Source organism: Salvelinus sp. IW2-2015, linkage group LG3 (genome assembly GCF_002910315.2).
Source record: "Salvelinus sp. IW2-2015 linkage group LG3, ASM291031v2, whole genome shotgun sequence".
In the NCBI taxonomy this organism is placed as follows: domain Eukaryota; kingdom Metazoa; phylum Chordata; class Actinopteri; order Salmoniformes; family Salmonidae; genus Salvelinus; species Salvelinus sp. IW2-2015.
The window spans coordinates 25,337,104-25,348,515 of record NC_036840.1 but is presented as its reverse complement, the minus strand read 5'-3'; the positions used below and the strand labels follow the sequence as shown (position 1 = coordinate 25,348,515).

Sequence of the window (11,412 nt, the reverse complement as noted above, 5' to 3'; positions counted from 1 at the left end):
TTATGATGGAGAGAAGGACCAGGATTCCCATCTGGGCAGCAAAGTCACCACCCTCAAAGTAAACGTGGTCCCGTTCCCAAACAGTATCTCCCCGCATGATGTCACTGCCTAGTAGTAAGTCCCAGCATCAGAGAGGCTGAGGTTCCTCTTGGGGAGGTTGTAGACACAACTCTGTGTAGGAGACCCAGCCTCAGGGCTCTTCTCACACTGATCACTCCTGTCTCCATGGTGGTAAATAATTCCTGGATGGGATTCTCCTGAGCCATGTCTGAACCAATAGACACTGTGTTCTCCTRCACAGGTCTCAGTGTGTATTGTACAGTTCAGAGTCACAGAGTCTCCTGGCTGGACTGTCTCAGACACAGCCTGCTGAACAACATGCTGGGTCCTGATATCTGCACCGTTCAATGCACATAAAAACAGAAAGGTTCTACTGAATAAAAAAATCGAATTAAATATTCATTATAAGATTATCATAAACAAAGATTCTGACAAGGCCACGTAATTGAACTTCTGAAATACTTACCCTCATGAATCAGAAATATGCCATTCCCGAAAGTCGTGGTGTCATAATCGCGCTCACTACAGTAATATATCCCCACGTCTGACACCATGGCATCTGAAATGGTCCTCACAAAAAGGTTCCCGCTCCTCCCCGCAGCAAACCGAGGTTATTGAACTCCCAATAGAATGTAATTGTGTTGGAGGAAGCATAAAGACTTAGCATTAACATTGGAGCTTGTTCAACTGTGAGCTTACACAGTTAGTAGCAGTAGACTGTGGTAAGCCCTCCAGAAATCAAGCGTTCTAACTTAACTGTTTTTCCCGGGATGAAGGTTTTCCAAACATCAGACTGAATGACAGCAGCAAGAGATAATGCTTTAAAAAAACAAACATTATATTTGTATTTTTTATTTAACCTTTATTTAACTGGACAAGTCAGTTAAGAACAAATTCTTATTTACAATGGCGGCCTGCATTACAGTTTTTTCTGATTGCTTAGGCACTATCTTTGAAACTATAGGCTATTTTTGCAAAACTCTACACACTTAACAGCAAAACCTTACACCAAACCGGCAAAACATTATACATCTCTTGCAAAAGCAAACAATTCATGCAAAACTCTTCAAACTCTTAAAAAAAAAAAATGTTTTGCGTCAGTACAGTACACACAAACCATCATTTCAATAAGCACACGAAGCACCAACTACGCACTGATAGTATAAATGAAAAACACTTTTGCTTTTTCCGAATGCAGGGCATAGCAGTTTCCCCATCCTCTCCTTCTCCCCGTTCTACTTCACCTCTTCCTTCTCCTCCTCCTCATCATCCTCCTCTTCCTCCTCCTCGTCCTCCTCTAGTTCTCACCCCTCTTCCTCTCTGTCCAACATTGGCCACCATTGTTGTCTAAACCAAATGTTTACTTGTGGCCTATTTATAGTGGTCAAGCTCTGATTTGTAAGTGAACTCGTTGTGTGATGAAGAAGTGTGATGAAGAAGGCGCAACAGCGCCTCTTCAACCTCAGGGGGCTGAAGAAATTTGGCTTGTCACCCAAAACCCTTACAAACTTTTACAAATGCACAATCGAGAGCATCCTTGTCGGGCTGTATCTTAGCCTGGTACTGCAACTGCACCGCTCTCAACCGCAAGGCTCTCCAGAGGGTGGTGCGGTCTGCACAACGCATCACCAGGGTCAAACTACCTGCCCTCCATGACACCTACAGCACCCGATGTCACAGGAAGGCAACCACCCAAGCCACTGCCTGTTCACACCGCTATCATCCAGAAGGCGAGGTCAGTACAGGTGCATCAAAGCTGGGACTGAGAGATTGAAAAACAGCCATCAGACTGCTAAACAGCAATCACTAACTCAGAGAGGCTGCTGCCTACATTGAGACCCAATCACTGGACACTTTAATACATGGATCACTAGTCACTTTAAACAATGCCACTTTAAATAATGGCACTTTAATAATGTTTACATATCTTACATTACTCATATCACATGTATATACTGTATTTTACACCATCTATTGCACCTTGCCTATGCCGCTCGGCYATCGCTCATCCATATATTTATATGTACATATTCTCATTCACCCCTTTAGATTTGTGTGTATTAGGTTGTTGTTGGGGAATTGTTAGATTACTTGTTAGATATTACTGCACTGTCAGAACTAGAAGCACAAGCATTTCGCTACACTCGCATTAACATCTGCTAACCATGTGTATGGGACCAATAGAATTTGATTGATTTGATTTGAAGGTGGACTCCAATCAAGTTGTAGAAACATCTCAAGGATGATCAGTGGAAACAGGATGCACCTGAGCTCAATTTCAAGTCTCATAGCGAGGGGTCTGAATACTTATGTAAGTGAAGTATTTCTGTTTTAGATTTGTAATACATTTGCAAAAATGTCCAAAAAACAGTTTTTGCTTTGTCATTATGGGGTATTGTGTGTAGATTGATGAGGGGAAAGAATGAATAATCCATTTTAGAATAAGGCTGTAATGTAATAAAATGTGSGAAAAGGGAAAGGGTCTTAATACTTTGTTAATGCACTTTATGTAAGTGTCACTTCTGCTTCCTGTAAATAGACATTGTAGTCCAATGCCAACTACTACGCCCCCTACCAATGAACTACATTTTGACCTCACTGTGATCTCAGGGTGAATTAAGAGGTGTTTTCTGATTCTCAGCCAGACAGAGCAGAATAGATCTACAAACAGAATGGCCAGAACCTTCCTACAAGCTCTACTGCTCTATGGATTGAGTAAGTAAGCTACTGTTAATAAACATCGAGACTAAAATTGATTGTATCATCCTTTCTAGAACCAAAGATGAGCAGATCAGAGTGCATTGCATGATAACGTTTAGTGCACCACTTTTTTCAAACATGTAAATGTGATATCACCGATTATAGTCATTAACGTAGGACTTTGTTCTTTGTATTTCAGCTTTGGTCTCTGTGTTGGTTTCTCAGTCTCAGACTATGATGGTCCGTACTGGGGATACCATCACCTTGCAGTGCTCCAATGTTACAACGGTTGTGGGACATACAGCCTGGTTCAAGCAAGTCAACGGATCAGAGCCTGTGTGTATCTCGTCTATGTACGGCTTTAATTCAACACCCGATCTCCACAATGGTTTTCAAAGGAGCCATTTTGAAATGTTCAGCAACCACACCACTATCTTTCTGAAAATCACAAAAGTGGAAATAGCTGACTGTGGCCTGTATTTCTGTGGATTSYATCCACAWAGCCACATGTTCTTTGTCAATGCAACAGTTCTAAAAATTAAAGGTACGTTTTCAACTATTTATCTGGCTTTTGATACATTTGAAAATGTTCATCAACCTAATCAGGAGTTATCATGAAACAAAGGCAAACCATTGATGGACATATTTTTTAGCATTATAATTTTGAAAACAAAATACTTCCCTATTCTTACTAACCTCAATGTTACAGGGCACAGCGGAGGTGAGGAAACACCAGAGTCATCTAAATATAATGTGTTTCTCTATCTTTCTCATGCAGATTCAAAGCCATGTTTTTTTTTTAAATCAAAAGCGCAAACATGTTTTGCTCTGTCACAGACTGATTTGATTCCATTTCATGTATTAGGAGAGTGTAATGGAACAATCAATCCAGTAGGAGAGGGTGATGACATATACCTAGGAGAGGATGATGATGGAACCATGTACCTCCTTCCCCTGGTTGTGATCCTGGGTGTTGTGACTGCTGTTCTACTGATAATCATCATCATCCTGGTCCTCAAGATCAGACGAGACTCAAAAACACACAACACAGGTACAATGGAGGACCATAAATGTTTTCAGCAAGGCGCATGTGTCAGATTTTAGATGATAAATTGTGAGAAAACCACATGCACAGGATATTTCTCTCTGACCAAATGTCTGTACGGTAACACAGAGTAAAATTTATGTTTAAATAACTGTTTGTGTCCTGACCCAAATAATTATGTTCTTATTCAGATATCGGGGCTCAACTGCAGCCACAAAATAGCCAGGTAATAGAAACTGTTATATTTACTTGTTTTCGTACATTAACAGTACTTGATTAGAAKTGTGTGTTTTGTTGAGATTTGCTTGATGTGTGTAGTCTTATTATATGTTTTCTACAGGATCCGGATCAGGACCCAGACTCTCTGAACTACGCAGCACTGAGTTTCCGTCAGAAGAGGTCCAGAAATAAGAAGACACCTAAAGGTCAAATGATGGAGATGGAGTCGAATGTTGTTTATGCTGCCACAAGATAATGTCAAATGTTTTAATGTTGATATCAGTGTAGCACTGATGAAGAACGAATATAATCTTTAGAATACTTTTTTCCCTTGTAATATAGAATTTACTGATTGTTGTTGTGGTGCTCTGTACCCCAATAGAGCTCGCCAGCTTTWAGTCCTAAAAAACAGAAATGAGTTAGCCATGGCTCGTTGGTCAAAGCCTATGGGGAAATGAATGGGGGTTTTGGAGAGTTTTTGGATAAACAACGACAATAAGGTCTGAGGTTAACACAGGCTTAGGAGATCTTATATGTTTTGTTCAGTCAGTTAACATGACCTTTATGAATTATGAAGCCTTTATGTGCTTTTTTGGTTACATAAATGCTTCAAAATTCTTAAAGTGACGTAARCTAATGAAGATGATCTCACAGAACAAAACRTATAAGATTTCCTAAACCTGTGTTAACCACAGACCTTATTTGCAGCGTTTATCCCAAAAAACTTACCAAACCCCATTAATTTCCCCATAAACTTTGACCAACGATCCACGGTGGAGTTAGCCTCCGTTAGTGACTACAAAAAAGACGCCATTAATATTGCTCTCTATTCCAAGTACTCAAAAATCCTCTTGAGACAGCAGCTATGGTTGGGGCTAGTGGTGCTGCTACCGTGTTGGGGTGCTGCCATGTTGGGTATCGCTACCGTGTTGTCGTCATGTTGTGTTGCTACCACGCTGTGTTGTTGTCTTAAGTCTATCTTTATGTAGTGTTGTGGTGGMTCTCTTGTCATGATGTGTGTTTTGTCCTACATTCATTTTTAATCCCAGCCCTCGTCCCCGCAGGAGGCCTTTTGCCTCTTGGTAGGCCGTCATTGTAAATAAGAATTTGTTCTTAACTGACTTGCCTAGTTAAATAAAGTTTAATATATATATATTATTTTTTCTTTTAAATAGAGGAGGGGAGCATCACTTCCTGTGGTGTGAGTGACAGGAAGGAGCAGCTCAGTGTAGAGTGAGACCTGCTGAGGTGAACATCACTGGGTCTCTTATAGTCTTGACAGAAAGATAGCAATCCATCTTAAAAACTGTTATTTAGAATTGATTCCTAAACTTTTACCATTTTCTGAAATTAAAGATGACATAGACATGGGTGAATATCTCTAATTCTGTATAAATACGATTTAGGATGCAAACTGCAACAAAACTGGGTCCCCTTTGACCAAACACATAATACTTGTAATGTATCTTGAAGTTGAAATAAACAATAAAATACATATTGTTTGTATAAAATTATTTAATTTTATGTTGTGTGTATAATGGTGACACTGACAGGCCAAGTTAATATACACTGTGGTAAACACGCTTTCTCTGCTGAAGACAAGCAACCTGAACCGCTGAAAGACAGACACAGACAGACAGACAGACAGACAGACAGACAGACAGACAGACAGACAGACAGACAGACAGACAGACAGACAGACAGACAGACAGACAGACAGACAGNAGACAGACAGACAGACAGACAGACAGACAGACAGACAGACAGACAGACAGACAGACAGACAGACAGACAGACAAAGACAAACACTATGACATTTCAAAACATTATCTGCTGTTATCACAATTTTTATGGTTTGATTTATTTGAACGCATGATGTACAATGGTAGGTATGGTGGACACCTGGGGTTTGGGACACCTGTACACCGCCATCTGCTGTTTAGTAAAATAACCACACATTTAATGGGTTTTATTCCACATCTTTAACACTTGTAGGCCTACTTCAACCATAGTGCATCCATGACGTGTTTGCATGCGTAGGGAATGGATCTATTACCAATAGGCCTACTGCTCTAATGTTGAATGTGCCAAGGCAGATGTCAATACTCTCAGCAGACTCATCTCATGCATTCGCTGCAGACCTAACATCCTCGAACTGTGGTCAGTGTCACCTTGCTGGTGTGAACCGAGATGGAAGAAAAAACACATACATCTTTGTGGTCAGAAGTTTCYACTGAACAACAAAACAATYAGACATCAAGCCATCACAAATGTGGCATCAACATCTGGCATTTTTTCTTAGGTGCTTTTGAGATCACACCTCATCTTTTCTGAGACATTGGGTTATATTTCTTATGGTTTGTTACCAAGGCAGTTTGATTTGCATACTAGATAATGATGTTGCTAATTGTGCTCCTAGGGCCTGTGATAAGCCGTGTGGTAACTTTGGTCAACATGCACTTTTAGGATATCTGTATTTTTTCTGGACACAGTGATTCTGATAACCAACAACCAATAATTTTGACCTTATTTGACCTTCAACACTTTCTGTCCATAGTTTCATATTGCCACTAATCAACGCCTTGTTAACACTTACCTGACATACCCGTTATCTACCTATAACATCAATCAAACAAGGTCTGCATCCGAAATGGCACCCTATTCCTTATACAGTGCCTTCAGAAAGTATTCACACCCCTTGACTTTTTAAACATTTTGTTGTGTTACAAATTGGGATTCAAATTGATTTAATTGTCATTTGTTTGTCAACGATCAACACAAGATACTATTTTAATGTCAAAGTGGAAGACACATTGTAACGTGTAAAACATTCATTAAAACGAAACACATAACTTGATGAGATAAGTATTCAACCCCTGAATCAAAACATGTTAGAATCACCTTTGGCAGCAATTACAGCTGTGAGTCTTTCGGGGTAAGTCTCTAAGAGCTTTCCACACCTGGATTGTGCAAGATTTGCCCATTATTCTTTTCGAAATCCTTCAAACTCTGTCAAATTGGTTGTTGATCATTGCTAGACACCCATTTTCAGGTCTTGCCATAGATATTCAAGMCGATTTAAGTCAAAACAGGAACATTCACTCTTCTTGTTAAACAACTCCAGTGTAGATTTGACCTTGTGTTTTAGGTTATTGTCCTGCTGAAAGGTGAATTAATCTACCAGTGTCTGATGGAAAGCAGACTGAACCAGGTTTTCCTCTATGATTTTACCTGTGCTTAGCTCCATTCCATTTACACTTTGTATTCAGGACAAAAAGTGAATTGCTTTGCCACATTTTTTGCGGTATTACTTTAGTGCCTTGCTGCAAACAGGATGCATGTTATGTAATATTTTATTCTGTACAGGCTTCCTCTTTTCACTCTGTCAATTAGGTTAGTATTGTGGAGTAACTACAGTGTTGTTGATCCATTCTCAGTTTTCTCCTATGACAGGCATTCAATTCTGTAACTGTTTTAAAACTTCTTAGGGATCAGCATCATTTTTTCAATTTTCGCCTAAAATGGCATACCCAAATCTAACTGCCTGTAGCTTAGGCCCTGAAGCAAGGATATGCATATTCTTGGTACCATTTGAAAGGAAACACTTTGAAGTTTGTGGAAATGTGAAATGAATGTAGGAGAATATAACACAATAGCTCTGGTAGAAGAAAATACAAAGAAAAAAAGTCACCCAGGTGTCCTTCACAATTTGCCCAAATGTAACCAAGTGGCCAAATTGGTAAATTGATACATTTTCAAGAACATAACTATATAGAAAACATACAAAAATTCTATGCTAATAAAAAATACAAGTTTACACACTCCCAGGAATGTCAAACATTATGGATCATTAGCTTCCCTACATAAAATGTACTAACAGGAGACCAGACAAAAATGCTGATACAATGTCTCTAAACACAGAAGTGAAATATTTAAGATAAGGGCAGCCAACACTGATCTAATGTCATAAGTGAAGACACTACAAACACAAAGTTTAAAAATATATGAATAAATGAATAAATGTACACGTTATTTACAATAACTGTACCTAAAACACGCCCTCTACATAAGAGTGTGCTGCTGGTCCCAAGTCCCTTTCAGCTGTAAAGCACTTACCAGCCTCTACTTGTAGGCTGGCTGGGTATTCACACCTCTAGATGGCAGGCGGGGGTTTGTTGTGGAGCCAGAGAGAGCAGCAGTTAGACTGAGTGGGGGATGGAGGACTTGAATGAGGTCTCTTTGAAGTCAGTCTTTACCACTAGGAAAATCAGTAAGAACTCAAGTTTATTACTTATTATATTGAACATTTATTATAGCAATACATCAAATAAACAACAGCACATCTATAAACATATTTTATATTGAGTGGAGAACACTGTGGTGAAGGTTGTGTACCAATCATTTTTTTGTTTTTTTTAATTAACCTTTATTTAACTAGGCAAGTCAGTACAAATTCTTATTTACAATGACGCTTATAATTGTGCGCCTCCTATCACGCCTGAGGCCTGGATGGACTAGGACATAGAAACCAACATACAGGTACTGTCCTATTCGAAAGAACTCTCATTCTGGGGTGATTTTGGTGACGGTCTCCTGCTAGATTTGTGACAAACTCTCCTAACCTTGAAGAGGTTTGTCACACTACCTACAGCATCAACCAAATGACAAGTGTGCTTCTGAAATGGCACCCTGTGGGCCCTGCTCAAAAGAAGTGCCTCTGGCCAAAGGCAGTGCACTATATAGGGAATATGGTGCCATTTTGGACGCAACCAAGGTCTCAGCCCCAACCATCACACCAAAACTTCTTTCCGAACCACACTCATACCACATGTTTATATGCAGACCAGAACCTGAYGTTGTTACGATATTCATCTGACAAAGGAAACAAAATACTTTATCACATTTGATGCCTGATATCTATCAGAATGCTTTTGATAACTTGAGAAAGTATTGAGAGGATATACAAATTGTATAGATACAATCTCTTTGTGTGAGCACTATAGAGATGTAGTGAAAGTAGGTATGAGGAAGTACAGAGCAAGCTTCCCCCTGCTGGTCAGGGCCTATATTGGTAATTTTGAGATCCATCAGAAATATGTAAACGTCAAAGCAGTCTTTAGTGTACACATTCAACAGTCTAATATAYATACATATATATATAAAATTAAGTGCACCAATAGTATTCTGTCTGATGTAAAATTATTTGCCACAATGTCCAAGATTCTTGAATTAAACTGCTGGAGAAAGCAGTTGCGATATCAATGAATAATGTTTATGATAATGTTAATGCTACTAATACCTTTTATGAGCAGTTGTGTAAAGTATTTAAGTAAAAACATTTTAACCTCTTGACTCTCACTCCCATCTGTAACACAGGACGACTAGTCTACGCATGAGAAGATGCCGTCATCGGAGGTGGAATTATACAATGACCCAACTATGTTTCTTTTTTTTTTTGCTGACCTTTAGTACAGGTAGGTTTAAGGAATCCATATGTATGAAAACTAACTGCATTAGAAAATGCTGACAGAATAGAGGGATGAGAAGAGACTAAAAAACATGTGAAGATATTCAAGTCATGTAAATCTTTGTTTTTATCCTTTCTAAAGGGTGGTCTACTACCATCAGACAGTCTAATGTCCTAAATGCATTCATCTCTGGATACACAGTTGATTTGGAATGTTTCATTTCAGAAACCGAAGGAAGTTACTTCAAATGGCTCAAGATGACAGTGGGACAAGCTCCAGTCTGCATACTATCGCTTTACATTCACTCCAACATTCTATGGGGAGTTTAACAACAGCACCTGGTTTGTAGCAAGGAAAGTGGAGCTAGTTTTGTGCTGACTATTGAAGACGCCAGACCATCAGATATGGGGATGTGTTACTGTGCCACACGAGATTGATGCCATGATCTTCAGAAAGGGTGTGTTTCTTTTGCATTAGGGTAAGTAACAAATATATGTATTATCATSTGACTATCAAGCTCTTTTAAGTGGTTATATTAAAATAATTATGAGAACCTTGGTTTTACTGTGTTATAAAAGGTGCAGATTCCAGGAACCAGCATCTTACTCAGCAGTCTATGTCTTAGTCAGTCCAGCCAGGAGACTCTGAACTGTATAATACACACTGAGACCTGTTCAGGAGAACCCAGGAGAATCCCATCCAGAATAATTTACACACATGAAAATAGGAGTGATCAATGTGTCTACAACCTCCCCAAGAGGAACCTCAGCCTCTCTGATGCTGGGACTTACTACTGTCCTGTGGCTTTGTGGGGAGATCCTGTTTGGAAACTGGTCAAAGCTGGACATTGAAGGTATTTTGCTTTGAACCTCTAAATTTAGATTTTATTATTTAATAATTCATCTCTGATCTGTCATAATTCAAGACAAATCAAACTCTAAAATAAATTTGCTGTTGCAACTCTGAATTGTAAAAGGGTCGAAGACGAAGCTTACAAAATAAGACATGTATACCTGTGTTTCTAAGAAAGAATATCAACAACTTCCTTTAAACCCCAAACTCCTAGCTTTAATTGTGTCCAACATCTTGAGTTTGATCGCCATCGTTGTCCTCCACATCTGAATGAGAAGGAAGAAATGTTCTATATCATTAAAGGGTAAGACTCTTTTACTGGTGATTCGTGTTTCTACTTAAATGGCTCCTGCCATTTTGTGTGGTCATTCACATGTGACCAGGGGCGTCATGCACCCAAAAAATCTGAGGGCGCATAAAGTACGTGAGAATGTCTGGGGGGTGGTCCGTAGGGGGGCTAGGCCCCCGTTCATACATTATTGAATTTTTCAAACACATTAAACAGTTTTTCCTGCAATCTAGAGCCATAATCATTATGCTTAATTCTATGTTTTTGCTTAATTCTATGATCTGTCATAATTCAAGACAAATCAAACTCTAAAATAAATTTGCTGATGCAACTCTGAATTGTAAAAGGGTCGAAGACGAAGCTTACAAAATTTGACATGTATACCTGTGTTTCTAAGAAAGAATATCAGCAACTTCCTTTAAACCCCAAACCCCAAACTTGAAAGGAATGTGAGTCTTATTCAGTACATTTAGTTATTGCTTGCTTTTCTAAAGTCTACCAACCTTGTCAGCAGGCATGCCAGCTAAGATCGTTAGACAAGCTAGCTACTCTAACATGATTGATAGCCTGAAATGGCTTCTTGGTAGCTAGTTATGAGGTTCGGTGATTGGGAATCTGGGCTGGCCAGGACCGAGTTTGGGAAACCCTGCTCTACGGCGATGTCTTGACTTCCTTGATCTGTGTGTACACCACCTATCCAGCAGAGGGCAGTAAGCTTCCACAAAGGGAACAGACTACAGGCAAAGAAAGGATGTCATCGTTCACTTTTTTTTGTTGTC

At 39.3% G+C, this 11,412-nt stretch overlaps 1 protein-coding gene and 1 pseudogene across 1 annotated transcript; one reads left to right on the top strand and one right to left on the bottom strand.

The window, feature by feature from the left end:
• On the bottom strand, positions 1–1,401 carry LOC111980604 (uncharacterized; annotated as a pseudogene).
• Positions 1,402–2,702: 1,301 nt separating this feature from the next.
• LOC111981349 (uncharacterized) lies at positions 2,703–5,456 on the top strand. The gene is made up of 5 exons (XM_024012579.2): positions 2,703–2,775; positions 2,960–3,304; positions 3,626–3,811; positions 3,997–4,031; positions 4,146–5,456. The coding sequence occupies exons 1-5, from the start codon at positions 2,733–2,735 to the stop codon at positions 4,278–4,280; spliced, it is 744 nt and encodes a 247-aa protein (XP_023868347.1). The 5' UTR covers positions 2,703–2,732; the 3' UTR covers positions 4,281–5,456.
• Positions 5,457–11,412: the final 5,956 nt, after the last annotated feature.